Here is a 24312-nt window from a genome sequence, read left to right as displayed (position 1 = left end):
CCTGTTTTTGGCAGTAGGTGGAGCTACAGCATTTTATCCAATCATCAAGAGTGAAAGATAGCTACAGAGAGAGATATTCAACTCTGCCTGTTTTGTGTTAGAAACGTTGGTATACTGTCAGCTATTTTGCTGCTTTCATAATTTCTCATCCTCTCAGTCCTTGCTGGTGAGTGATGTATTTTTTGGGGTCAGTGATGTATTCATAAGCATTTCGCTACACTCGCATTAACATCTGCCAACCATGTGTATGTGACCAATACAATTTGATTTGATTTGATTAAATTTCATCATTTTAATTTTAACTCCAAAATATATTTGATAGTTTTCAAAAAAGCTAGCAAAACAGCACCATGTTTTTCCCTTCTAGACAAGTAGCAGTTCTGAAGATGACAAACCCACTAGTTCTATGGTATGTGGTGTGGAGGGTGATACCATCACACCATTCTGCAGCTACACTGGCTCTGTAAACAATCTACAGTGGTATCGTCAGTTTCCCAGGTCTAAACCAGAGTTCCTGATTCTCATCACTAAATCAGGATATGTCCAGAAAACTGTCCCTCCTCGTATGTCAGCTCAGGTTCAAACCGACCGTGTGGATCTGGAGATCTCCTCTGCTGAGGTAACAGACTCTGCTCTGTACTACTGTGCTCTGAGGCCCAGAGTGACAGGAAACCTATAAACACTGTACAAAAACATGATCTGACACACATGCATATACACAGTTCATTTTAATGCTTTTCACAACACAATGATAAGAGCCTATAAACCAGCTATTTCCTGTTTGTGTAATGTACATCCCCTTTCTCTCTGCAGAAAACTCTCAGCAGCAAGCACTGCAGCAACAGAAACCAGTAACCAAGGCAGAGATCTGATCTGGTATTGCTATGTTCCACATGGAGAACTCTCTGATACTGGTCCTCATTCTAGCCTCAGGTAAACAATATTTTACATAATGTTTAATATCATGTTATGATGAATAATTATATGCTTTTTGTCCCTTTAACTTTGTTATTAATATATAATTACTGTTAATACATTTCCACCCCAGTTTCTACAGCACATAGCTTTTACACTTTGTTACAATTTTACTATTCTTTCTTTACAGGGCAGATTGCTGGGGATCACATTAATCCTGTAAATAATGAAGTGATCAGAACAGAGGGAGAACTTGTGACTCTGAGCTGCTCATATGATACAAGCAGTGAAAATATTTGGCTTAACTGGTACCGGCATTATCCTCACCAGGCTCCTCAGTTTCTACTGTATAAAGGTGCCAGATCAAGTACAACTGAACATATCCCTGATAAGAGATATAAATCCACAACGTCCCGGACATTAACTGAACTGGTGATAACAAGCCTAAACCTGGAAGACACAGCTCTCTACTACTGTGCTCTTGACACAGTGATACAAAGTGTATATTCCACTGTACAAAAACCTGCAGACCAAAATGTTTTGATGAAGTGGAAATCATAATTAAACAGCAACCACATTTGATGTCATGATGGCAGAAGTTGAGATCAGAGAACTGTGGTCACACCTGTGCTGTGTTCAATCACCAGGTGGTCTAGGTTTTTTCTGTTTTCATATGCAATGAACTGTAAGAAATATGTATTCTTCATTCTTCAATCAGTAGTCTTCAATTTCACTTACCGTATGCATTTTTTAAACCTTTTGTCAATAGGGGGGCGCTATTTTCACTTTGTAGAAAATTGTGCCCAAATTAAACTGCCTCGTACTCTATTCTTGCTCGTACAATATGCATATTATTATTGCTATTGGATAGAAAACACTCTCAAGTTTCTAAAACCGTTTGAATTATATCTGTGAGTAAAACAGAACTCATTTTGCAGCAAACTTCCTCTTAGGAAGTGAAAAATCTGAAATCGAGGCTCTGTTCCAGGGCCTTCCTATTAATTTGCCTGAAATCTATGGATATACATGCACTTCATACGCCTTCCACTAGATGTCAACAGGCAGTGAGAGGTGGAATGGGGTGTCTAGCTTGATCTGAGGCCGAACAAGAGCTTTTGGAATGACGTGTCTGGAAATGTCATTGTCTTCGAAGGCGCGAGAAGGAACCCCAGATTGCCTTCTGAAAAGCTTTCGGTATACACGTTAGACATCTCCGGCTCTGATTTTATTTGATAGATGTGATAAAAACATCATAAAGTAGTTTTTTTCAACCGAGTTGTATCAGTTTATTGAATGTTAATTGCGAGTTTTGGAATTTTCTTTTCTTTGCGTGAGGTGAAGTTGGGCACGTTTGCGCCACATGGCTAGCTATGGTTGCTAATTCGACAGGCGAAGAGGACATTCTAAAACCAAACAACGATTTATTCTGGACAAAGGACTCCTTGTACAAGATTCTGATGGAAGCTCAGCAAAAGTAGGAACCATTTATGATGTTATTTCGTATTTCTGTGGAAAATGTATAGTTCTATTTTCCGCCCTCATTGCAGGCGCTGTCTCGCTTTAACGTAAGCTGTATGTCGTACTAAAGTTATTTTAAAAAATCTAACACGGCAATTGCATTAAGAACTAGTGTATCTTTCATTTGCTGTACAACATGTATTTTTTAGTAAAGTTTATGATGAGTTCTTTGATTAGATTAGGTGACTGTCCAAAATATCTCCGGATAATTTTGTGCAGTTTGGCTACGTATTCACATTGTAAAACCACGATTTGTACCGCTAAATATGCACATTTTCGAACAAAACATATATGTATTGTGTAACATGATGTTATAGGACTGTCATCTGATGAAGTTTGTCAAGGTTAGTGAATAATTGTATATCTTTTGCTGTTTTTTTGCGATCACTACTTTTGCCGTGAATGAATGCGGTTGTGTGGTTGGCTATTGTGGTAAGCTAATATAATGCTATATTGTGTTTTCGCTGTAAAACACTTAAAAAATCTGAAATATTGGCTGGATCCACAAGTTGTTTATCTTTCATTTGCTGTACACCATGTATTTTTCATAAATGTTTTATGATGAGTATTTAGGTATTTCACGTTGCTCTCTGTAATTATTCCGGCTGCTTTGGTGATATTTTTTATGGTAGCTGCAATGTAAAACTATGATTTATACCTCAAATATGCACATTTTCGAACAAAACATAGATTTATTGTATAACATGTTATAAGACTGTCATCTGATGAAGTTGTTTCTTGGTTAGTGACTAATTATATCTCTATTTGGTCGGTTTTGTGATAGCTACCTAAAAAGGTAAAAAAATTGTGAAAATATGCGGTTGAGTCTTTTGCTATTGTGGTTAGCTAATAGAAATACATATTGTGTTTTCGCCGTAAAACATTTTAAAAATCGAAAATGATGGCTGGATTCACAAGAGTTGTATCTTTCATTTGGTGTCTTGGACTTGTGATTTCATGATATTTATATGCTAGTATTTACTTGTGGCGCTATGCTAGGCTATGCTAGTCAGCTTTTTTACTGATGAGGATGCTCCCGGATCCGTGATGGTGACCAAGTAGAAGTTAATATTGGTCAGATAATCACTTGGGAATATGACAAAGTGCAACAATATTATTATTGTTGGCCCTATTCAAAATTGACACAGCTTGGTGGTGTAGTATGAAAGTCAACCTGATGGGGGCAACCTAACAAAGCACAAACACCCCTAAATCAGAGGATGCCATACAGACAGACACCCCCCCCATGGTCTACTACTGCATGTAATACAGAACAACATGAAGCATCAACAGTAGGACAGAGAGTGTCAAAGCTCGTGATAGATAGATCAACATTGTTCTGCTCCTTACCTTTTCCACTTCAAACTGACTGACTAGTCATGAGAAATTGGCTGATCCTTCATGTTCTGGCTGCATGCTGCTTTGGTATAACATCACTCTGTTCATCTGTCTCTTTCTGTGCATTTGTTAATTTAATTTATATACATTATTATTATATGTTTTGAAGATATATTTCTCTTTCTTTTCAGGGTGCACAGCAGAAGAGAATGTAAGACAGCCAACAGAAGATGTAATGGTCGTAGAAGGACAACCAATAACGCTCATCTCTTCTGGTACAAACAACTAGCAAATATCAACTCCATGTTTATGCTGAGAAGGGATGTTCACCTGCAGACACTACTACTGAGTTCAAGGAGAGATTTGATGCCCTTCTGAATGTCACAGCAAAATCAGTCCCCTTGAAGACTCTGCTGTGTACTACTGTGCTATGATGCCCACTGTGACAACAGGATATACTGCCCCTTTACAAAAACGCTGTGCGTGTGTATGTGCGTGTGTAAAGTATTTTATGTTGTGTGATGTTTTTTAAGGGGAGGTGTTACATTATTGAGGCGGAGGAAGAGAAATGCATGTTATAGTCTATAGTCAGTGAGAAACCAGGGGAGTCATTTTGTCAGAATTATACTTGTATTCACTCTTTTCACTGTGTCAAATAACACTTACCAGCATGTTTCCAGGATACATTTTAATATATGCACCTGTGGGTGAGTTTGATACTATTCTTCATATCCAATTACATATCCCATGTAATTACTGGAGCCTGGAGTAATATTACTGTGAATGACATTTTATCAATTTTTAATACACTTGACAAATTTTTGTTTCATACATGTTTTCCAGGCGGCTGTCATGGGAATGACATTACTCCAACATCAGATAAGGTGTTTGGCTTGGAGGGTGAAGTCATGAAGCTGTCCTGTAGCTACTCCTCTGCTCGTACTTTCCAGTGGTATCATCAGTACCCTGGATTATCTCCCATCTTCCTCCTCCTCACTGGAGTGTCCTCAAACCCCTCTGTAGTGAACGCTACTCCTCCATACCCTCGACTGTCTGTTGAACTGAATAAGGAGAGAACCCGTGTGGATCTGGATGATCTCCTCCGCTGTTTTAACAGACTCTGCTCTGTAAACACCTTTTGTGCTTCTTTTAGTGCAGGGGTGGGGCGTCCTACTGTAGGTTCATGAAGATAAACTATACTTTAAAAAACTGTTGGACTTCACTCCAGCATATAACCTCATCTACAATATGATGGTTCTCTACACAGTTATTTTACTTTCTGCTCTGACATGTTAGTAAATTACTGTATTCCTGTCATTATTTTAACTACATTGTTTAGGCTAATTTATAGTTTATCTGTGCTATTGAATTTTAGAGAAAATATGAAAATCTTTCCTAATTTCAAATACATCTCCCTTATAATTGATCTGATCTGTCACCTCTTCACATGTGTAGGTGTCAGTGTTCAGCAGACCATCCAGCCAAACCAACATTACGTTTATGAAGATTAGGGCAGGTAATGTTCAGCTTTCCTGCAACTACTCCTCAAAATACAGTGTACTGTGGTATAAACAGTATCCAGGATCAGCTCCCCAATTCCTCCTCTTCATCCTCCATGCCTCTAGGACTGTAGTGAGAGCTAAACCTCCATACTCTTACCTCACTGTTAAACTGAACAGAGAAGACCTGTATAGATCTGGAGATCTCCTCTGCTGAAGTGAGAACTACTCTGTACGACTGTGCTGTAGAGCCTACATTGACAGGAAATACTGTACAAAAAACTTACAACACTCTGCACTGTACTGCTGTGCTGTGACGTCCACAGTGACGCATAACTTATTGACTCAGCAGTGAACTGAATTTTATGGATTTACAAGCATCTGCTGTCTTCTGTTAGACCACAGTGCCATCAAGTGGATTCTCTAGTGAATAAATCAAATGTATATGAAACATCTTTGATTCTACATTGTCAGTAGGAGGAGCTAGAGTATAAAACTCAGGATTACATTATGAATCCTCGAGATAAAACATGATACTACCATGAAGATCATAGACAGTTGATGCTGTGCTTTTCATCAGCAGCTGGTGCTTCTTCTATACATCCTGACATCTACAATGTTGTTCTGTTCACTTTTACTCTTCTTTAACTTGATAGGTAAGTAATACATTTTTATTCAAACTAAGTGTGATTATGTTGAGAGGTATTTATTTTTTTCAAATCAAAGATCATGAAGATAATGCACTACATGAGGATACATGTTTTTTTACTTTGAATACTTTTTATCTTTACACTGCATTTGGAATCAATTAAATCTTCCATGTGGTTTTAAAATATTAAATGTAATATATGTTTTATGTTTCACAGGTGTCAGTTCTGAACAGGTATTAACACCCTACACTGATGTAGAAGTGGCTTCAGAAAGGGACAGAGTTACTCTCTCTTGTAACTACACCTCTTCTGGTAACACTCTTCTATGGTATCGACAATATCCCAATTCAGCACCACAGTTACTGGTTACGGAGTACGCAAACATTACACCAGGGTTCATTCTAAATCATGACAAAAATGCCAAACGTGTTGATCTGAAGATCTCCTCTGTTGAAGTAACAGACTCTGCTCTGTACTACTGTGCTCTGAAGCCCACAGTGACAGGAAACCTAGAAACACTGTACAAAAACGTAACATCGCCTGAGAGTGTATTTCTACTCTGTAGTTCAAGGTTTAATTTGACAATAGTGCCATCAAGTGGAGTCAACATGCACCCATTCTATTGTGTCATGAGGAGGAGCTTAGTGTTACACTTAACATATAATGAGTGGAACTGATTCACCCAGAGAGTGAATGTTCCAAGAGAAGATCATTAGAGAAGTCTCTGTCTTTCACCCAGTGACTATGATGCTGCTCTATTCAGTCTTGTTTTGTGCACTTGTAGGTAAGAATTCACTCTCCATTAACTGAATGTGTACTGACAGAATGTACACTGTTCAGTACTCATTACAATATGGTATTATCAATTTGAAGTGGTAATACACTTTGATACATTAAGTGTGGATATACTGTACACTGTCTACATTGACTCAGTAATACATGTTGTTCTTTTTTACAGGTACAAGTGTTGAAGACATAATAAGTCCAGACAGAGATGTAGTGGATGTTATAGAGGGTAGTAGTGTTCGACTCTCCTGAAGATACAACAGCTCATTAACCAACAGTCTGTTATGGTACCTCCAGCACCCTGGATCCTCTCCACAGTTCCTCATAGTGGACTACTCTGGGATCATAACCAACACTGATAGTACAAAATGGACCCTCACACATGAAAAAAAGGACAACCGTATGGATCAGGAGATCTCCTCTGTTGTGACAGACTCTGCTCTGTACTACTGTTCTCTGAGGCCCACAGTGACAGGAAATGCAGAAACACTGTAGAAAAACAAATTCTGACAATAGAAACACAGATCATGTTCCATTCATTATATTCCCTTTTTTTATATGAAATTATTGGCATGTTCAACTACCAGTGACCAGATTTTATGTTTGGAAATAAAGTAAATATGTCATGAATATCAGAACAATTTCATGACTAAACATATCATATAAATGTACCTGAATTAAAGCCATATTTAGTGTCATTTAGGAAAACAAACCTTCATCCCCACCACCAGCAATGAATGGGTTTTACGTCATAAACTGAGCGGTAGGTTGCCAGTTCTAATCCGAGGATCTGGTAACTGGAGTGCTGCTGGGTTCAGATCCTGACTTCAATTCCGTACCGTTGGGCCCTTAACTCTTGTGTTGTCTTAAGGGTCAAAAATGACCCGCCACTATGTTTAACAGCAGAGAAAACCCCATAAATTATATTTCTTCACAACTTGAAATTTTGTGAAGAAATAGAGTGACCCAAACATTAGAAAAAGAGAAACATCGCTTTTGTTCATATTTCCATGAAAGCTGTACACCACGACGGTACAAATATTATTTTAGGGTCATTTTTTTATCTGCAGTTATAAAATAATTTACAAACCATAAAGATACACACACACACACACACACAATGAGAAATTGAGATTATTTGTGCTACTGATTGAACTCAGACAAAATTAAAACTTTCTTGTGCATGTGCAGCATCTCCCCTCCATGACCCCACACGTGACTCAAGTTCACAGACAAAATAAAAACAATTTCAGACAAAATAAACATTTCTTGAAAGCATTGTTAACTAGTGGGGAATGCAGTCAGATGCTATAAAGGTGCTGCAGATGACAGTCCCCTCAGTTCTCTCTTTGCTGAAGCCATGAGAGCACGTGTCAATGCCCAGCAGGTCGTAGATCAGATTTATTCAGATGTCCAAGAGGAAAAGAGAACAATAATTTGAAGAGGAGGAGGTATCTGAGGAAGAAGACGGGGAAGAACACAACCCAGAGCACGATGCATCATCTTCAGATGAAGAAGAAATAGCCCAAGATGAAAGAGAGACATTTTTGTCAGCAAAATAACATGGTCCTTGTCACCATATGACAAACAGGGCAGGATGACAGCACAAAATGTCATAAGGATGACCACAGGGCCCACAGGATATGTAGTTGCCCATGCCCAGGACATCGCCTCAACATTCTACATGTTCATCACACCAGCCATCAAAAAAATCTTCCTGGAGATGACAAATTTTGAGGTTTTCTGTAAATATGCAGACAACTGGAAAAGGATGGATGAGATTGACTTGTGTGCCTACATAGGGCTGCTAATCTTACCGGGTGTGTAAAGGTCCCAAGGCGAGGCTATACAGTGGTTCCTCCTTTAAAAGTTGTGTCATACTGCGGCACACCCTGCGTGCTGCTGCAGCATTCTGTGGCACGTCATTTAATTCTCAGCCGTTTCTTCTGTTACTGCAAGTTATGGTAAGTTTAACCACCAGAGGGAATCTTTGTGAATAATTTGATAGTATTCCATTTTGTGCAGAGGGTCCCTGGTTCAAGCCCAGGAAGTGGCGAGGAGAGGAACGGAAGCAAAACTGTTACACTGGCAAAATGTTAATCAGGAGAATCCCCTCTTTGTAATTATGTGAGTCTGGGCAGCGAGCTCGTTTGTCATAGATCACTAGACCAGAAATAGTCTGAAGTTTTTATTTTTCCCCTACTTTTTCATTACGCAGACATAAGCACAGTTGACACCATTGAGGTTTGGATGTTGACTTTCTACACAAGTTGTTTTTTCCAGTTTCGTCCGACGAACAGATTGTAGTGGTAAAATAAAAAGAGATACATTTTTTTATGGAATTCTAAGCATTACTCCAGTCAAAACAGGCTCTGCGAACATTTGATTCCATTCATTTGCTGTGGGCTCACGCTAGTGTTCCAGTTTAGCCAACGTTCTTAAGCCGTTTTGAATCGTTCTATTGTCCAGCCATATAGATAGCCAGAGCGAATTTACGAAAGCACCCGAATGTCCATTGAGAAAGCACAACGACTATACGATTTGGCTAAACTAAGATTAACGAGAACAATCAAGTCAATAAACGTTGGGTAGTTAGATAGCCTATAGTTAATATACTGGCAAGTTTGATGTATAACTACTAACATTAGGTAGCTAGCTAACATACCGGTACATACTGCTGTAATGATATGCTATGTGGTTCGTAAGGACAGCGTAGCTAACATATTGTGAGCCAACATAACAAGTTAGGTAACTTATTTGAAAAGTCATTACTTTATTACATTGAGTAGCAAGCTACCCTTTGGTCGTTAGGGCAAATCTGGTCTGTGATAGGAGGGAGGTTTTCACACCTAGCTCGGCTATTAGACTATTCTTTAGTGAAGGTTGAAAATTCTATTGTTCAGCTATTAGCCCTCCTCCCCAACTTGCAACAAATTTCTGTTCCCATCTCATTCCATTCCCTCTTCCACGCGTCATCATTCTGCTCCTGAGTGGCTCGCTTGTGGGCGTGCTGGCAGGGTATGGTAGTGTCTTCGGTTGTGGAGCAAGACATCTGCATACAGTAGCACATTTGAATGAAGGTGTGGTTATTCACAGGCAAATTGTTACATGCTATGGAGGTACATTTTTGTCTTTTTGTCAGTTACCTTAGCTTTCTTGTGAACAGGAACAATAGTGGCCCTCATGAAGCAAGTGGGAATAGCAGACTGGGATAAGGATTGATTGAATATGTCCGTAAAGAAACCAGCCAGCTGGTCTGCACATGCTTTGAGGACGTGGCTGGGGATGCCGTCTGGGCCTGCAGCCTTGCGAGGGTTAACAAGTAATGCTTTACTCACGTTGGCTGCAGTGAAGGAGAGCCCGCAGGTTTTGGTAGCGGGCCATGTCAGTGGCACTTTATTGTCCTCAAAGCGAGCAAAGAAGTTGTTTAGTCTGTCTGGGAGCAAGACATCATGGTCCGCAACGGTGGTGGTTTTTCTTTTGTAGTCCGTGATTGACTGTAGACCCTGCCACATACCTCTCGTGTCTGAGCCGTTGAATTGTGACTCTACTTTGTCTCTATACTGACGCTTAGCTTGTTTGATTGCCTTGCGGAGGGAATAGCTACCCTGTTTGTATTCGGTCATGTTTCCGGTCACCTTGCCCAGTTTTGCGCGAATGCTGCCAACAATCCACAGTTTCTGGTTTGGGAATGTTTTAATAGACGCTGTGGGTAATACATCACCGATGCACTTGCTAATAAACTCGCTCACCGAATCAGCGTATTCATCAATGTTGTTGAGAGATGCTTGTTTCTGTCGGCGCGATGCGTGAAGAAACCAGGTGGCTTTACCACCTCCGATAGCGTGTCTCGAGTGAGCCATGTTTCCGTGAAACAAAGAGCGTTACAGTCTCTGATGTCTATCTGGAAGGCAACTCTTGCTCGGATTTCGTCTACCTTGTTGTCAAGAGACTGGACATTGGCGAGTAGTGTGCTCGGGTCGGTGCACGATGTGCCCGTCTACGGAGCCTGACCAGAAGACTGCTCCGTCTGCCCCTCCCGCGGCACCGTTGTTTTGGGTCGCCGGCTGGGATCCGATCCATTGTCCTGGGTGGTGGGCCAAACAGAGGATTCGTTTCGGGAAAGTCGTATTCCTGGTCGTAATGTTGGTGAGTTGACGTTGCTCTTATATCCAATAGTTCCTCCCGACTGTATGTAATAAGACTTAAGAAATCTATACACACATGTACTATAGTTATTACCACACATGAGATTCCCACATTGTAGCCTGCAAATTGAATATATTCACTGATCATGTACTCTTCCTTGGCAAATAAAGGTGCGGTTCAGCTAAGAATCTCTGAGACATTCTTTTTCAGTCATATCAAACTCCTTTATATGAATGATGCTGTATCTGCATGTATTTATTACAATTATACACTCATACAGACCATTCATACAGACTCCTCTACTGAAGTGACAGACTCTGCTCTGTACTACTGTGACATGGAGCCTACAGTGACAGGAAACACTTCCTCATACAAAAAGCTGACAGTCTGACACAAAGATGTGGGATGTATGAATTTTGTTTAGAATTCACTTCATCCTTACCAACATACAGTATTATAATTTTTTTACTATTAGGGTTATTTGCAGATTATCTTCTTGAGAATACAGGGGGTGCTATTTTCCCATTAGCATAATTTGCTCTACAGATTAAACTGCCTCTTATTCAATTATTGCTCTTACTATATGCATATAAATAATACCATTGGAAAGAAAACAATCTCTAGTTTCTAAAACCGTTTCAATTTTGTCTCTGAGTGATACAGAAGTCATTTGACAGCACTTTCCATGACCAAGAAGAAAAAAGCAAGATGTGTATGCCAGCTTCAACGCTCTGCCTATATATGGTCGTGCCCCCTATGACCCGAAACACACCTCATTGGCCTTCCTCTGGGTGTCAAGAGGACGTCAGAGGAAAAATATCTTGTTTATCTGGGACTGACGTGAAATGAGAGCTAATTCTTTGGCGTGACCGACAACTTCCGGTTGTCTAAATCGTGCGACTTGTAGCTGCGATTGTCTTCTGTTGTGCGGCCATTATGGATGAAAACTATCTCCGTCTCGAAGTTTGTTTGATACATGTGACCAGATCATCGTAATGTATGTTTTTTCAATATAGTTTAATCAGATTATTTGAATTTTTTCGGGAGTTTTGTGGTGTTCCGTTGTCTGATTTTATTTACGTTTGAGAGATCCGTGCCACTCGACCAGTACCTGTGCTAAATGGAGTGGGAAAGGAACAATTCTGAACGGAACCAACGACTCATCTTGACAAAGGACACTTTGATCAACATTCTGATGAAAGATCAGCCATAGTAAGACCCAATTTACGATGTTATATCATATCTGTTGTGCATGTGAACTGGCCGTGGGCGCCTAGCCGAATCTGCCTGGTATAGCTATGCTAATTTAGCGCTACATTTTGTTTTCGTTATAAAACATTTAATAAATCTGAAATATTGTTTGGATTCACCAGATGTTGGGCTTTCAATATCTGTACGCTGTGTATTTTTCTGAAATGTTTTAAGATGAGTAATTCGTTATATGACGTTGGTCTCTGTAATTGTTCTGGCTGGGTCAGCACTATTTCAGATTGCAGCTGCAATGTAGAACTGTGATTTATACCTGAAAAATGCACATTTTTCCCCAAAAAAACTATGCTATACCATAAATATGTTATCAGACTGTCATCTTATGAAGTTGTTTCTTGGTTAGTGGCTATATATTTTTTTATTTAGTCGAATTAGTGATAGCTACTGACGCAGGAAAAAGCTGTTGGGAGTAAAAAAATCGTGTCCTTTGCTAACGTGGTTAGCTAATAGATTTACATATTGTGTCTTCCCTGTAAAACATTTTAAAAATCTGAAATGGTGGCTTTATTCACAAGATCTGTATCTTTCATTAGGTGTCTTGGACTTGTGATTTAATGATATTTAGATGCTACTATTTAATTGTGACGCTATGCTAGCGATGCTAATCAGTGTGAGGGGGGGTGGGGGGTGATCCCGGATCCGGGGTTGAGGCTCTAGAAAGGTTAAACATATGGTATAGCATGGTATATATTGTATTGTGATTTTCTTTAAATAATGCATTTCCAAGCCATATTATGAATCATATCATAAGGTTTATTTGCAGATAATACATACGGTAGTGCATTGTTGATCCATTGAAAAAACAAACAGTAGCATTCCCTATCCATTGCCAGATAGAAATGAATTAAATAATTAGCTATTGAGGAGGAACTGACAGGTTGTGGTTTTACAATCTGCTATTTTCTTTGACCACAGCGCCGTCAAGTGGAGTCTCTAGTGCATACATTATTTGTAAACTAGTATCCCAATATTCCAAATCAGCACCACAGTTACTGGTTTTGGAGTATGTGGATATTACACCAGGTTTCACTCTAAATCATGACAAAAAAGCCAAACGTACGGATCTGGTGATCTCCTCTGCTGATGTGACAGACTCTGCTCTGTACTACTGTGCCCTGGAGCCCACAGACAGTCTGACACAAAGATACATTTTGTTTGGAATGATCTTCATCCTCATCAACAGTGACACCGTATTCTACTATTCTCAGAGAAGGTTTATTTGCAGATGGTATATATAGTATAGGATTGGTATAGTATTATCTATTGAAAAAATAAACAAACAAAAGCAAAACCAAGATATTTTCAGATAGAAATAAGGGTAAAATAATCTGATGAGGCCAATAGGAACTGAAAACCCTTAACCACAAACCACAGAAGAAGAGTTACATATCCAGTTATCAGAGGAGGGGCCTCATAGTCAAACACTGGTATAGGCTGGGTATACCTGCAACCATGAGGATGTCTTTGTAGAGGATCTACTCAGCTCTCTCACTGTCTTATCTCTCAGTTAGTTTATCTAGTCTGTGTCAGGATGTCACTCATATTACTGTTGCTCCTCTCTGCATTTGTAGGTGAGTGCTGAATTCTCAGCTTAAACCAAATAACATTTTGAATACAGTGACATTGCTTTTTTTCAGTGAATGATTGCATTAAACACTAAGATGCATTTCACTGGAAACTTTCAATTATTTCTCTTGTCATACTTTCCGGGCACCTAATCCATGTATTGTTTCTCATTTGGAATAAACATTAACACAATGACAATACTTATGTTGTTGCAGGTGATAGTATGGAGCAGGAAACAATAACTCCAGTGAAGCCTGAAGTCAATGTCCTTCAAGGAACAGACATCACTCTCTCCTGCAACTACAAGGGCAACATTATCAACCTACAATGGTACCGTCAATACCCCGGATCCAGACCAGAATGTCTTCTTTTGATCCAACAAAGCAGCATGTATGTACAGAATACATCCATTACGACTCCACGACACACTGGTAGACTGAATGAAGAGAAGACCCGTGTTGACTTGATGATCTCCTCTGCTGAATTGGAAGACTCTGCTCTGTACCACTGTGCCTTGCAGCCCACAGTGACAGGAAACCCAGACACACTGTACAAAAACCTGACAACATATACTGTAGAAAGAAAGCCATAACAGAAAACATTTCATGTTGGTGTCAAGAGGAGGGGCTGTATAATCAAAGATCCACATGTAGTTTATGGATGTTATTGTTCAGAAAGTAGCTAGTTAGTCAGGTCTCTCAGTGCTGTCTGTCGGTTTCTCAAAGGTCTACAAGATGTTTTCCTTCTCATTTGTTCTCTTTTCAGCTTTTTTAGGTCAGTTATTATATGGATTGAAATCTTTTAATTTAATCTTACAGTGAACGAACAGCACAAAACCATGGTAATTGCACATTCATAGTGTTTAAATGTTATTTACAACTGCACAGAGCCATTACTATGAGCCATCCTCCCCTAAAATACAATATGCATCGTTTATGTGACATCATTGCTCTCAACATGGACCTGCTCAGTGGTTTGGTCCTCTAGTGGTAAATCCATGTACTGCACTCTTTAGAGGAGCATACCTGAAGCCAACTGACTGGTAATAGACAAGACAAACATAAAAGGATCTTACACTGTTTTGGTCTGGGTCACGAGATACGAAAAATTATTCGTAAAAATAAAATCGTCATACCCTAATATTTCATTGTTCATGTGACGATTTAGTGTCCTATAAATTGAAATGTGCACAACATACAATACAATTGACAATTAGTTATTTATGCAAAAATAGAAAATACAAATATTACTGACCTTGTCATTCTTAGAACTTCCTCAACATTTAAATATGGTAAGCAAGTGTAAGTAGCAAGTAAAAAATAAAATTAAAAAAAGACCCACAAACAGCCGTTTCTGCAGCTTCTGGCTGATCTTCAGGTGAGGTACCTTCTTATCCTACATGTTCTTCCCATTACACCTTCTGAAGGACAGATTCATCTGGCCCAAGTGAGCTAGGTAGCTCGTCCACTGAGAGGTTCTCTCTGCCTCCTGATCAGTTATATGACAGATGTTCTTTGTCTGTGCTCCTCCTGTAGACTGCCCTCCACAGTTATGAAGTCCAGTGACAAGGATTTTCTATGTATAATAATGATACAATAGTTCCCTCTGGTGTTCAACATTCTGCCCAACAAGGTAAAACCATGACATTGCTTGTATTTCAAGGGCAAGTTACTAGTGAGAGTCAATAGGTGTCAGTGGAGTCTCATAGTTTGCTTCGATTCCTTTCAGCTAGAGATATACGTATTTTTTCATGGGCTGCGTCTCAATCCACCACATCAGCCTATGGCGGTCTTCTGCATCTGCGGTGGAAGGTGGCCGAGCTGCAGCGGTGAATGTCAGACCATGAGACATCCCGAAAATCAATCTTCTCACAAATATTACCACTCTGCCAACTTCTGTTTGTAGCGTACCGTTTGGGCTAAAAACAAATGTGACCCTGCTGTGGAAAGGGTAGATTCTAACGAACACGATGGAGAATTTAAGGGGTTAAATATGTGTAGAAAAATAAAACATATATATTTCTTGAGCTTTCTTATATCTCATAGATATAGGACAGACACTTCATTTTTTGCCATTGATGAAAGTATTATTCATTGTGTTTCTATGGGATTTGGTAGTAAAGTCCAAATTCTATATTTTATCAAGTCATCTTGTAATTTTTTTTATACCTATATTCCAAATTCGATCCACTGTATGACCCCCCCAACTTTTTAGTCTAGAAATTCAAATGAAGACACGTTTTTCTCTGTACCGGTACGCACTGTATATAGCCCAGCTATTGTTATTTACTGCTGCTCTTTAATTACTTGTTTTTCTTATCTCTTAGTTATTTTAGGTATTTTCTTAAAACTGCATTGTTGGTTAAGGGCTTGTAAGTGAGCATTTCACTGAAAGGTTGCTGTTGTATTCAGCACATGTGACAAATAAAATTTGATTTGATTTGAATATACAATAAGCTCCTCCTTTACTGCAGAGCCCCACAACTATGAGACTTCTTAGCTACAGTGGATGGAACATAAAGTCTATAACAGTCTATTCTTCCTCTATACATGAATCATGATGTCATATTGGCTTAGCAATACTTTACTTATCCTGGGTGCATGCCATTTTGGTACAGTATAGTGCTTCACCTTCCTATTCTCTTTGCCAGAATTTTTCCTAACTGATCATAAAAAAAATAGTGTTACTACTTTTTCAGGTTGCAGAGCAGAAGAGGCTGTTGACCAGCAGAGTGGACATGTTACTGCCCTTGAAGGAGGACTGGTAACACTCAGCTGTAACTACACTACTAGCAGTACTACATCTCCTGATCTCTTCTGGTACATCCAGTTAACTAGAGACTCTCCTCAGTATGTCCTGAGAAGAGATCGTTATTCAGAGGGGAGCAATAGTGATGATTTCAAGAAGAGGTTTGATTCCAGGCTGAATTTCACATCTAGCTCTGTCCCCTTGACGATCCAGAGGTTGCAGCTGTCTGACTCTGCTGTGTACTACTGTGCTCTGAGGCCCACTGTGACAACAGGATATACAACCCCTTTACAAAAACATACTGAGCTACACAATGACAATACACCTGTCTGTACAGTATACAACACCACTTTGAAATTGACACAGTAACCTCACTACCTCCCTGATACTACCAAGACTAATACCAGTGACCAGATTATATATTTGGAAATAAAGTGAAAGTCATGAATATGACTAAACATTCTAAACATTCTCTCCTATAAATACCATTGGTTCCATATGTACAGTGATTTAGTAAACCAAGCTTTCATCACCACCACCACACTTCATTAAGAGAAAGCATTGAATGGGTTTTATGTCAAAGCGAGGAGCTACAAATTATCCTGTTCAAACTGTACATATGATGACAAGTGACATATTTCAGTTAGTTAGTTGGTCGACATACAGTAGATGAATGATGATGTTTCTTGGTTTGATCTGGATGTTCTCTACGTTTTGTACAGGTGAACCTTACAATATTTTCTAAGTGAGCCTATATTGTTGACGGTTGTTACTTTTTAAACTTCTGTCAATTGAATTAGTTTCTATATTCTCTTTACAGGACAGATTGCTGGGGATCACATTTCTCCTGCATAGCATGAAGTCTTACGTGCAGATGGAAAACCTGTGACTCTGAGCTGCTCATATGATATAGGCTGGAAATGTATTTACCTTTAATGGTACAGGCATTACCCTAACCAGGCTCCTCAGTTCTACAGTATAAAGGTGCAAGATCAAGTACTAGGGAACATATCCCTGATAACAAAGTCTCAGACATCAACTCAACTGATCATAACAACTCTAACTCTGGCAGACACAGCTCTCTAATACTGTGCTCTCAGGGAATATATTAACGCAGTGGTGCAATGTGTATAAGATGCTGTTCTAAAACCTGCAGACCAAAAATGCTTTGATGAAGCGGGGATCAAATTTGAACATCAAACCACAATTTCATAATGTAATGGCAGAGGTTGAGATCAGAGAATTGTGATGTGCTTTGTGCAATCACCAGGTGGTCTAGTGTTTCTCTGTCTTCATATTCAATGAACTGTGAGAAATATGTATTCTTCACTCTTCAATTAGTTGTCTTCAATTCCATCATTTTTTAAAAGTGGTTGGAAAAGCACTTGGAAATATGACCAGTGCAAAAATACTGTTGTTTGTAGTTACTCCTCCTCACAATTTACACAGCTTGGTGGTGTAGTATGAAAGTCAACCTGAAGGGGGCAACCTAACAAAGCACAAACACCCCTGAATCAGAAGATGCCAAACAGACAGATACCTCCCCATGGTCTACTACTGCATGTAACACAGAACAACATGAAGCATCAACAGTAGGACAGAGGGTGTCAAAGCTCTGTGATAGATATATCAGCATTGTTCTGCTCCTTACCTTTTCCACTTCAAACTGACTGACTAGTCATGAGAAATTGTCTGATCCTGCATGTTCTGGCTGCATGCTGCTTTGGTATAACATCACTCTGTTCATCTGTCTCTTTCTGTGCATTTGTTCATTTTATTTATATACATTATTATATGTTGTGAAGATAAATGTATCTTTCTTTTCAGTGTGCAGAGCAGAAGAGAATGTAAGACAGCCAACAGAAGATGTAATGGTCGTAGAAGGACAACCAACAACACTCACTTGTCTATTTGATACAACTTCTCACCATATCTCTTCTGGTACAAACAACAAACAAATAGCAACACCATGTTTATGCTGAGCACTGATAGGTTTGGAGGTGAGAAAACTGCAACTGAGTACAACAACAGATTTGATGCCAGACTGAATTTCACAGCAAAGTCAGTTCCCTTTGACGATCCAGAGGGTGCAGCTGTCTGACTCTGCTGTGTACTACTGTGCTCTGAAACCCCCTGTGACAACAGGTTAAGATCTCATGTAACTATAAAGTAATAGCAGACAGTCTGCTGTGGTACAGACATTCATCTGGACCAGGTCTCCAATTCCTTTACCTCGTAACAACTATCAATAATCCATATGAAGTGACAGGTGATCCACAAGACATTCTACTGTCTGTTACACTGAACAAGGAGAGAACCTGCATGGATCTCCTCTGTTGAAGTGACAGACTGCTCTGTACTACTGTGCTCTGAGGCCCACAGTGACAGGAAACCCAGAAACACTACAAGAACCTGACTGTAATAAATTCCTACTAGTAACACCATGTAATAGGCAAGAATCTGACTACAAATAATCAGAGATCATGTTCATGGTTATCCATCAATTAAGTCATATTTGTTCATCACAGATTATAATGTTGCTGTAATGTGGGTCCAATTACTGACTAGGAGCTAAAATGAGGGGTTGGAGAAATGATTCTGCTCTAACTGACTGGAACAGTGGGATGTCTTCAGTTCTGCCTCCTGATAACACACTGTTACACCCATCACCATGTTTCTCTACCCAGTGTTTCTCCTCTCTGCACTTGTTGGTGAGTATTAGTCTTACATTACATACTGTTGGTTTATTCAAGGTAACTGTCAAGTGTCATTTGACCAAAGTGCAGCGTGGTACGTATCCATAATACTTTTAATCAAGATGGCTACCTAAGTATGGCTCTCAATCAGAGACAACGATAGACAGCTGCCTCTGATTGAGAACCATACCAGGCCAAACACATAGAAATAGAAAACCTAGACCGACAACATAGAATACCCACCCACATCACACCCTCACCAAACTAAAAATAGAAACATACAAAGCAATCTACAGTCAGGGTGTGACAACACTGATGTAGAAGTGGCTTCAGAAAGGGACAGAGTTACTCTCTCTTGTAACTACAGTACTGGTAACACTCTTCTATGGTATCGACAACATCCCAAATCAGCACCACAGTTACTGGTTAAAAATCTACAACATCTGATGACGGGGAGAAAGTAATCAACAGGCAGATGAAAGAATATGTCCTAAACACTACATTTTACATTACATTTTAGTCATTTAGCAGACGCTCTTATCCAGAGCGACTTACAGTAGAGTGCATACATTTTATTACATACTGAGACAAGGATATCCCTACCGGCCAAACCCTCCCTAACCCGGACGACGCTATGCCAATTGTGCGTCGCCCCACTAAACCCCTCTATTCTACCCATAACACTAACCCTAACTTGTATGTCCTAAACACTAAACCCCTCTATTCTACCCATAACACTAACCCTAACTTGTATGTCCTAAACACTAAACCCCTCTATTCTACCCATAACACTAACCCTAACTTGTATGTCCTAAACACTAAACCCCTCTATTCTACCCATAACACTAACCCTAATTTGTATGTCCTAAACACTAAACCCCTCTATTCTACCCATAACACTAACCCTAACTTGTAGGTCCTAAACACTAAACCCCTCTATTCTACCCATAACAATAACCCTAACTTGTATGTCCTAAACACTAAACCCCTCTATTCTACCCATAACACTAACCCTAACTTGTATGTCCTAAACACTAAACCCCTCTATTATACCCATAACACTAACCCTAACTTGTATGTCCTAAACACTAAACCCCTCTATTCTACCCATAACACTAACCCTAACTTGTATGTCCTAAACACTAACCCCTCTTTTCTACCATAACACTAACCCTAACTTGATGTCCACATCAATGATGATTGTTTAACTATTTTCTTCATAATGTAGTATAACATGAATGAAGTAGCATTGTTAAAAATGAATGAATGCATCAATCCTACGATTAAGGATTGCATGGCACACACATAAAGAAATGTGGTTGTTCACCAACCCCTGTTTTTGGCAGTAGGTGGAGCTACAACATTTTATCCAATCATCAAGAGTGAAAGATAGCTACAGAGAGAGATATTCAACTCTGCCTGTTTTGTGTTAGAAACGTTGGTGTACTGTCAGCTATTTTGCTGCTTTCATAATTTCTCATCCTCTCAGTCCTTGCTGGTGAGTGATGTATTTTTTGGGGTCAGTGATGTATTCATAAGCATTTCGCTACACTCGCATTAACATCTGCCAACCATGTGTATGTGACCAATACAATTTGATTTGATTTGATTTGATTAAATTTCATCATTTTAATTTTAACTCCAAAATATATTTGATCGTTTTCAAAAAAGCTAGCAAAACAGCACCATGTTTTTCCCTTCTAGACAAGTAGCAGTTCTGAAGATGACAAACCCACTAGGCCTATGGTGGTTGGTGTGGAGGGTGATACCATCACACTATCCTGCAGCTACACTGGCTCTGTAGACAATCTACAGTGGTATCGTCAGTTTCCCAGGTCTAAACCAGAGTTCCTGATTCTCATCACTAAATCAGGATTTGTCCAGAAACCTGTCCCTCCTCATATGTCAGCTCAGGTTCATACCGACCGCGTGGATCTGGAGATCTCCTCTGCTGAGGTAACAGACTCTGCTCTGTACTACTGTGCTCTGAGGCCCAGAGTGACAGGAAACCTATAAACACTGTACAAAAACATGATCTGACACACATGCATATACACAGTTCATTTTAATGCTTTTCACAACACAATGATAAGAGCCTATAAACCAGCTATTTCCTGTTTGTGTAATGTACATCCCCTTTCTCTCTGCAGAAAACTCTCAGCAGCAAGCACTGCAGCAACATAAACCAAGGCAGAGATCTGATCTGGTATTGCTATGTTCCACATGGAGAACTCTCTGATACTGGTTCTCATTCTAGCCTCAGGTAAACAATATTTTATATAATGTTTAATATCATGTTATGATGAATAATTATATGCTTTTTGTCCCTTTAACTTTGTTAATATATAATTACTGTTAATACATTTCCACCCCAGTTTCTACAGCACATAGCTTTTACACTTTGTTACAATTTTACTATTCTTTCTTTACAGGGCAGATTGCTGGGGATCACATTAATCCTGTAAATAATGAAGTGATCAGAACAGAGGGAGAACTTGTGACTCTGAGCTGCTCATATGATACAAGCAGTGAAAATATTTGGCTTAACTGGTACCGGCATTATCCTCACCAGGCTCCTCAGTTTCTACTGTATAAAGGTGCCAGATCACAGAGCAGGAGTGAACATATCCCTGATAAGAGATATAAATCCACAACGTCCCGGACATTAACTGAACTGGTGATAACAAGCCTAAACCTGGAAGACACAGCTCTCTACTACTGTGCTCTTGACACAGTGATACAAAGTCTATATTCCACTGTACAAAAACCTGCAGACCAAAATGTTTTGATGAAGTGGAAATCATAATTAAACAGCAACCACATTTGATGTCATGATGGCAGAAGTTGAGATCAGAGAACTGTGGTCACACCTGCACTCTGTGCAATCACCAGGTGGTCTAGTGTTTCTCTGTTTTCATATTCAATGTACTGTAAGAAATATGTATTCTTCATTCTTCAATCAGTAGTCTTCAATTTCACTTACCGTAGGCATTTTTTAAACCTTTTGTCAGTAGGGGGGCGCTATTTTCACTTTGTAAAAAATTGTGCCCAAATTAAACTGCCTCGTACTCTATTCTTGCTCGTACAATATGCATATTATTATTACTATTGGATAGAAAACACTCTCAAGTTTCTAAAACCGTTTGAATTATATCTGTGAGTAAAACAGAACTCATTTTGCAGCAAACTTCCTGTCAGGAAGTGAAAAATCTGAAATCGAGGCTCTGTTCCAGGGCCTTCCTATTAATTTGCCTGAAATCTATGGATATACATGCACTTCATACGCGTTCCACTAGATGTCAACAGGCAGTGAGAGGTGGAATGGGGTGTCTAGCTTGATCTGAGGCCGAACAAAAGCTTTTGGAATGACGTGTCTGGAAATTTCATTGTCTTCAAAGGCGCGAGAAGGAACCCCAGATTGCCTTCTGAAAAGCTTTCGGTATACACGTTAGACATCTCCGGCTCTGATTTTATTTGATAGATGTGATAAAAACATCATAAAGTAGTTTTTTTCAACCGAGTTGTATCAGTTTATTGCACGTTAATTGCGAGTTTTGGAATTTTCTTTTCTTTGCGTGAGATGAAGTTGGGCACGTTTGCGCCACATGGCTAGCTATGGTTGCTAATTCGACAGGCGAAGAGGACATTCTAAAACCAAACAACGATTTATTCTGGACAAAGGACTCCTTGTACAAGATTCAGATGGACGCTCAGCAAAAGTAGGAACCATTTATGATGTTATTTCGTATTTCTGTGGAAAATGTTTAGTCATATTTTCCGCCCTTATTTTGGGCGCTGTCTCGCTATAACGTAAGCTGTATGTCGTACTAAAGTTATTTTTTTAAATCTAACACAGCGGTTGCATTAAGAACTAGTGTATCTTTCATTTGCTGTACAACATGTATTTTTTAGTAAAGTTTATGATGAGTTATTTGATTACATTAGGTGACTGTCCAAGATTTCTCCGGACAATTTTGTGCATTTTGACTACGTATTCACATTGTAAAACCCCGATTTGTACCGCTAAATATGCACATTTTCGAACAAAACATATATGTATTGTGTAACATGATGTTATAGGACTGTCATCTGATGAAGTTTGTCAAGGTTAGTGAATAATTTTATATCTTTTGCTGTTTTTTTGCGATCGCTACCTTTGCGGTGAATGAATGCGGTTGTGTGGTTGGCTATTGTAGTAAGCTAATATAATGCTATATTGTGTTTTCGCTGTAAAACACTTTTAAAATATCTGAAATATTGGCTGGATTCACAAGATGTTTGTCTTTCATTTGCTGTACACCATGTATTTTCCAGAAATGTTTTATGATGAGTATTTAGGTATTTCACGTTGCTCTCTGTAATTATTCTAGCTGCTTTGGTGATAATTGTGATTGTAGCTGCAATGTAAAACTATGATTTATACCTGAAATATGTACATTTTTCGAACAAAACATAGATTTATTGTATAACATGTTATAAGACTGTCATCTGATGAAGTTGTTTCTTGGTTAGTGACTAATTATATCTCTATTTGGTCAGTTTCGTGATAGCTACCTATGCGGTAAAAAAATTGTGAAAAGATCCGGTTGAGTCTTTTCCTATTGTGGTTAGCTAATAGAAATACATATTGTGTTTTCGCTGTAAAACATTTTAAAAATCATAAATGATGGCTGGATTCACAAGATGTTTATCTTTTATTTGGTGTCTTGGACTTGTGATTTCATGAAAATGATATTATATGATATCCCTGTCGCGTTAGGCTAGGCTATGCTAGTCAGCTTTTTTGATAGGAGGATCCCGGATCCGGGTTTGTGACTCGTGAGAAGTTATAGAACTTCTCAATCACCAAATCTCTTCTTGTACAAACAAATAGCAAATGGCAACTCCATATTAATGCTGAAAAGGGATGTTCACCTTCAGACACTACTACTGAGTTCAAGGACAGATTTGATGCCCTTCTGAATGTCACAGCAAAGCCAGCCCCCTCGAAGACCCAGAGGGTGCAGCTGTCTGACTCTGCTGTGTACTACTGTGCTCTGAGGCCCATTGTGAAAACAGGATATACAGCCACTTACAAAACACTGTGCGTTTGTATGTGCGTGTAAAGTACTTTGTATTGTGTGATGTTTTATAAGGGGAGGTGTTACATAATTGAGGCGGAGGAAGAGAAATGCATTT

At 39.2% G+C, this 24312-nt stretch overlaps 1 protein-coding gene across 1 annotated transcript; it reads left to right on the top strand.

The window, feature by feature from the left end:
* Positions 1 to 836: 836 nt before the first annotated feature.
* LOC139551257 (uncharacterized) lies at positions 837 to 6747 on the top strand. The gene is made up of 5 exons (XM_071362737.1): positions 837 to 933; positions 1106 to 2389; positions 3963 to 4952; positions 5227 to 5287; positions 6023 to 6747. The coding sequence occupies exons 3-5, from the start codon at positions 4467 to 4469 to the stop codon at positions 6595 to 6597; spliced, it is 1122 nt and encodes a 373-aa protein (XP_071218838.1). The 5' UTR covers positions 837 to 933; positions 1106 to 2389; positions 3963 to 4466; the 3' UTR covers positions 6598 to 6747.
* The last annotated feature ends 17565 nt before the right edge of the window (positions 6748 to 24312 follow it).

The sequence above is a fragment of the Salvelinus alpinus genome, chromosome 23 (genome assembly GCF_045679555.1).
Source record: "Salvelinus alpinus chromosome 23, SLU_Salpinus.1, whole genome shotgun sequence".
Classification (NCBI taxonomy): Eukaryota; Metazoa; Chordata; class Actinopteri; order Salmoniformes; family Salmonidae; genus Salvelinus; species Salvelinus alpinus.
Note: the sequence above shows the minus strand (reverse complement) of the source record. Positions and strands in the feature narration are given on the sequence as shown.

What these genes read in the sequence shown, in the direction of transcription:
- LOC139551257 (XM_071362737.1), top strand. Translation starts at nt 4,467, where the DNA reads ATGCACCTGTGGGTGAGTTTGATACTATTCTTCATATCCAATTACATA. An exon ending in TGGGGCGTCCTACTGTAGGT is followed by an intron (nt 4,953 to 5,226) that starts TCATGAAGATAA and finishes TCACATGTGTAG; the next exon opens with GTGTCAGTGTTCAGCAGACC. An exon ending in GTTTATGAAGATTAGGGCAG is followed by an intron (nt 5,288 to 6,022) that starts GTAATGTTCAGC and finishes GCACTACATGAG; the next exon opens with GATACATGTTTTTTTACTTT.